We start from the raw sequence: 5,000 nt of genomic DNA on the forward strand, positions 1-5,000 counted from the left end.
GTTTTCCCTTTTTCACGACATTCGGTTGATTTTTTGGACGTTTCACGCCACACGCTTAACCCCATTGAGACCCTCATATGGCGCCTTGTAAACGAAGTATCGAAGTACATTTGTGCTATTAATTAACAATGTGAGAAACCGATTTTCTTGTAGTATATATACATTATTTTAATGGGGAAAGAAAGGTGAGTCGTGTTCTAGCTGCCAGTTCCGAACGATTTCATCATATAAAGATTCAAATATAAAAGTTGTCTACTGTTTATCCTGGGTTGTCAGACAAAACGTGATTCGCCAGTTGGCGACCAGTTCTGAAAATCTAGTCGCCAGCACTCAATTTTTGTTCGCATTGGTGACCAGTGAGTTGCAATTTCAAGTCCTGCTTTCTTCTTAACGTTTTGTTTGAAACTGTTGAACTCCCCCGGTTCTCAAACTGCCTAAATTTTAGACTGACAGAACGTTAAGAGAAATTTAATATCGAAATAGTTTTAAAATCCTGTATTTTGGAGAAAGATCATCTTCGAATATGAAACGCTTCATTCTCTTGCTTTGTAAAATAATGTCAGTCGCCGCTTTGGAGAAAAGCGATACCCAGTCTTGCCACCTGGCCTTTTAAAGTTAAAATTGCTCGGGATTACCGGAAATGTCCAAGACGTATTTTTGTATAGCCTCAAGTATTTCATTTGTCTCTAACAGCGAGGCATTTGAAGCACAGTGTTTGAAGAGCAGCAACGTCTATCCTGACAATTGCAAGTGTCCCTCGTTTAGACGTTAAATATAAGAGGAATTCAAGTGGAATCCGTTTTTTTTTTAACTGAAAAAATTCGATCAAAGAAAACACGTCGATCAGAGATTGTTCTCTTAATGCGTGTGGGTTATAGCTCAAATGTTTTTTATTGGATTCCTAGTACCCCAATGCTACAACTTCAGTGCTTTTCAGAGTTACCTTTGAAATCTCACATACTTTTCAAGATCACGTTAAATATCAAAACCAATCTTATTTTCCTGGCAACAGGACGTGTATGTTGAGAAACGGGCCCCTGATAGTAATTGTCCGATCTCGTTCCTCGTCATTGCCTGATTTCATACGGTGGGAGCCTGGCACTAGTTATCGGTTTTGCCGGACGGAAGTGAAAAAAGATGGCGGAAATATGAAAGAACACTCGCCCAAAATGGTTTTTGCAGCATTAAAAAAATCATAAATGATGATTGTCTTGAATCGCTCAACACGAAAAACTTGGGAGAACCTGGTAATAGTCTCCGGGACTAAAAGTGAACTGATTGTTTCAAAAATTACTACCATTTAAAGATGACCCGGCTTTGCTCGACAATCTCTGTCAAGAAGAGCTTTAAGGCGACAGCCCTTTCGATTGGAGATCCCACTATACCAACAGCTGGATGGAAATGCAATACTTCCCTCTGTCCTAAGATTTCAATAGACGTTATCAGGAGAAATCAGTCTAATAGACGACAGGGAATGATAGGACAATTTCGCAAAGCTCATCGAATGTTTTCTTCAAGACGAATGAAAACCAACAAGGTTTTCAAGGATGGTAGTTAGTTATTTATCAAGTCAAGCATATAAAAGAATTTTTGTTCTGAAGTCATACGAACTGCTACTGTCTCGTTCATCGACAATGTTCCTAAGAAAGGTTTTTGCGAATGTGCTGTCGGAAAGTGTGGTCTCTGTTGTCATCGGTTCTACTACTTCATAACACATTAAAGGCTGCTTTTGTCTTTAACCTGTACACATAAGCCGCTCAAAAGTGGCATCGGCCAAATTTAAGGAAAAGGAAAGAGGCAAAAGCTAACTTGAAGGCTGCTGCTCATATCAGCAAATATTTTACAGATGCAAAATTAGCAAGACATGTAAATCAAAGAAAAAAAGTTGAAGGCTGCTGCTCATATCAGCACATATTTTAGAAATTTAAAATCAGCAAGACAGGTGAATCAAAGGAAAAAAGTTGTAGTTTGAGATGGAAGTGATGAAAGCAGTGACTAACTGAAACAAGATATTTCATCCATGAGCTCTCAAGTAGTAGATGGCCTGTCTAAATACAGATTCAATTTATCAAATCTGAATTTTCTTACAACTCTAGAGAAATTTAAAAAAAAGATCACTCAGGATTGTATTACCATTTGTCCTACAAACATGACTTCACAAAACTAAATCCCCCAGCTAACCCAGAACAGACTCCAACATCTGATGTTGAGGACACATGGCACTCCTCATTGATAGCCAATCATTTTAACAAGTTAAACCAAGAGAATTGCAAACTGGGGCAGCCTACTTCAGAATGTCAAGAGCAACAACAACAACAACAAGAGCAAATATTTTGTGCAGATAAAACTCAAGAGTTGTTAAGATGAGTCAGACTAAATACAATGATCTACAATTGGAAGATACATTGATGTTCAACAAAGCACTTCTCATTGCCATGGCTTATTAATAACCTGAGGACTGGTAATAACAGCAAGTAAGGCTACCATCACCCCTGGGTTTTCAGGGAAACAAAGAGTTTGGTTCATCATGGTTTTACATAATTTCTAAACAACGTTGATGAAAGTAATATAAATGTAAACCATACAAAGCAACATAGAAACTTTAAAAGAGGAAACTACTATGAAAAAAAGCTTTAGAGCACTTTCAGCAACTGTATGGTAAGTCAGTTTATTCTAAACTGTTAATAGTGATACAATACTCTGAAATTTAGCAAATAAGTAAATTAAAAACAAATCATGCATTTAATAATCAAATATGAAACCTAATCAACAGTGATTTAGATACACATATACAGGCAAACACTAACGATAAAAGAGTCCGACGTTTCGGCGACATCTTGGCACCATTGTCAAGGGAAAGTAAAATAAATATGTGATTTCAAGAGTATTAACTAAGAGTTCATAGTCATTAATTTGCATAAGTTAGACAAAGACCTTTAAGTTAGCACGAATTGAGTCTGATTGTACATTTAAACACGGTTGTAATTGTTTAATGAGTAACATCTCGTTAACGAGACAATCAAACTTGTTCTGGCATTTCTTCAACACTTTTAAGCAATTGCGAATGTCATCCGGAACCATGCCTGGGTGCATGTCTATTATCGCACTGACTGGAATGTGAATCATATATGTAAGTACAAAAATTAATGAAAGAACCATTTTTGTACAGTCCGTTTTCCTTTTTAATTCCCTGGATGATTTTATGGGGTACTTTTTTCCAGGTTAGGAGCATAGTCCTTCGTGAAAATTGTGTCTGGCAAATGATTTTCCCGAGCTCCAGTGACCGCTGCATATAACATGTTTTCGCCAGTTAATATTTTCGTTTATAAGAACCTTCCTATATCCTTTTCGAAGCTCAGGATCACTGGGCAAAGTGCAGTACGTTATTCCTTTAGTTCTGTAGTTATTCGTACACAAAGAACTGCCACAATTCCAATGCCAAGTTTTCGTACAAGTCGCCATCTACAAACTGAAGTGCACTTCCGTCCGGCAAAACCGATAATTAGTGCCCAGCTTCCACCGTATGAAATCAGGCAATGGTGGCAGAGAAAAGAGACCCTGGGAACGAGGTTAGTAATTTTCCTCACACGGTCTGAAATGTCACGTGTGTACACTGTTTGATTCATGTCAAGATGGCGGCCGGTTAGTGACTTTCGTGTCTCTTTACACGTTTCTCTTTTTTTATTCGCGTCAGCTTCTCTTATATTTTTTAGCCAAGAGCCAGTACACCTCTCACATCAAGACTCTTCCCCTCAAGTCCGGAGAATGCCGCTATTTTGACATTTCAAGCCTAAACGAAGAACGATATGGTAGGGTTGTTTTCTTTTAAATTATGTCGTAGCAATAATGTTCCCTTATTCTTCTTTTCCCGACATGGTCTGGCGAAATCACTGTTGAAGGCCACAATTTATTGTTGTTTCAGTTATAGTCGTCAATACTTTTCTGTATCTTAAATCTCCTTCGATTCTTCAAGATTCTTGTGTTGTCAAGTTTGTATCACGCGCATTATCCCAAGCTAAGCTCTAAAACTGCGTCAAGTTACATAGCGTCAGTCTAGCTATTAATTTATGCAAAGTTTGTACTTTTAAATTCCCTGTTAATCTAATTCACGACTAAGATTGCAAAAGTACAACTGTCTCGCCCGCCAGGTACGCGTGACAGTGACTTTTTCATCGGTTAATTGTAAAAACCCTTTTTTCGCTGTTTTACATGTCACAGGTGTCTAACATTTGACGTTATTTTTTATATCGGCCTTTACACGGGTCTTGATATTTTGCTTTGTTTACAAAAGAAAATTTTATTCACGTTGTACAGTTTTTCAATAGCTAAATGATGTCGCTAAATTATGTGCATTACGCGAATGAATGAGTTGCCAGTAATCGGATCCCTGCTTTATCTGCAGCGATTTGCAACCCTGGGAAATCGCTGTGAGAAAATGTATGGCGGAAGCTTATTCGACGTCCATAAAACGATTTTGGAGAGAGATCAACGCTTTTTTCGACACAGTTTTGATAAGTGGCAAGTGTTAGTTTTTGTTTGCATAACCGTGAATTAGGAGATAACATATGCTGAATAACCTCCTTGCTTGCTTAAGGTTTATTGTGAAATGGTGTCAAAATATTACAAAATTAGGAATAAATCTGGAGGAAGTAAAGTACAATAAAGCCTTTTCAGTTGTATTTACGTATGTATAGGCTTGGAAAACTCTTTGGAAGAGGACATATTTTCAGACCAATAATTTTTTGTAAGTTTTCACAAATAACCTTCGAACTCGCACTCTTATGTTATGGAATGGTGTCCTTTTCTTACGTCATAGCTAAAAAAAAAAGTGTTAGATATCAGACGCTTCTCATTGGCTTGTTCCTAACGAGCCCACGAGAGAATAATTTGTCCAGCGGGGCTTATAGCGCGCAGAAAATTACAAATTTCACTAACTTCAAGCGCTCGTAAAAAAATAAGGATTCAATATTTGTGAAAATTTTTTCTGAAAATGAGTTCTT

At 37.5% G+C, this 5,000-nt stretch overlaps 1 protein-coding gene across 4 annotated transcripts in view; it reads left to right on the top strand.

The window, feature by feature from the left end:
- The first annotated feature begins 3,508 nt into the window (after window positions 1–3,508).
- The window catches only part of LOC138007941 (cytoplasmic aconitate hydratase-like), a 35,693-nt gene continuing 34,201 nt past the window's right edge, over window positions 3,509–5,000 (top strand). For 2 of the 4 annotated variants that reach the window (XM_068855075.1, XM_068855077.1), the window contains exons 1-2: window positions 3,509–3,569; window positions 3,714–3,809. In XM_068855075.1, the coding sequence (XP_068711176.1) occupies window positions 3,524–3,569; window positions 3,714–3,809 (142 nt within the window). In that variant the 5' untranslated portion in view covers window positions 3,509–3,523. Of the gene's footprint in view, window positions 3,570–3,598; window positions 3,643–3,713; window positions 3,810–5,000 lie in introns of those variants that run through there. The other 2 variants (XM_068855076.1, XM_068855078.1) reach the window with 1 other exon arrangement.

This window comes from Montipora foliosa, chromosome 6, assembly GCF_036669935.1.
Source record: "Montipora foliosa isolate CH-2021 chromosome 6, ASM3666993v2, whole genome shotgun sequence".
Taxonomy (NCBI): Eukaryota; Metazoa; Cnidaria; class Anthozoa; order Scleractinia; family Acroporidae; genus Montipora; species Montipora foliosa.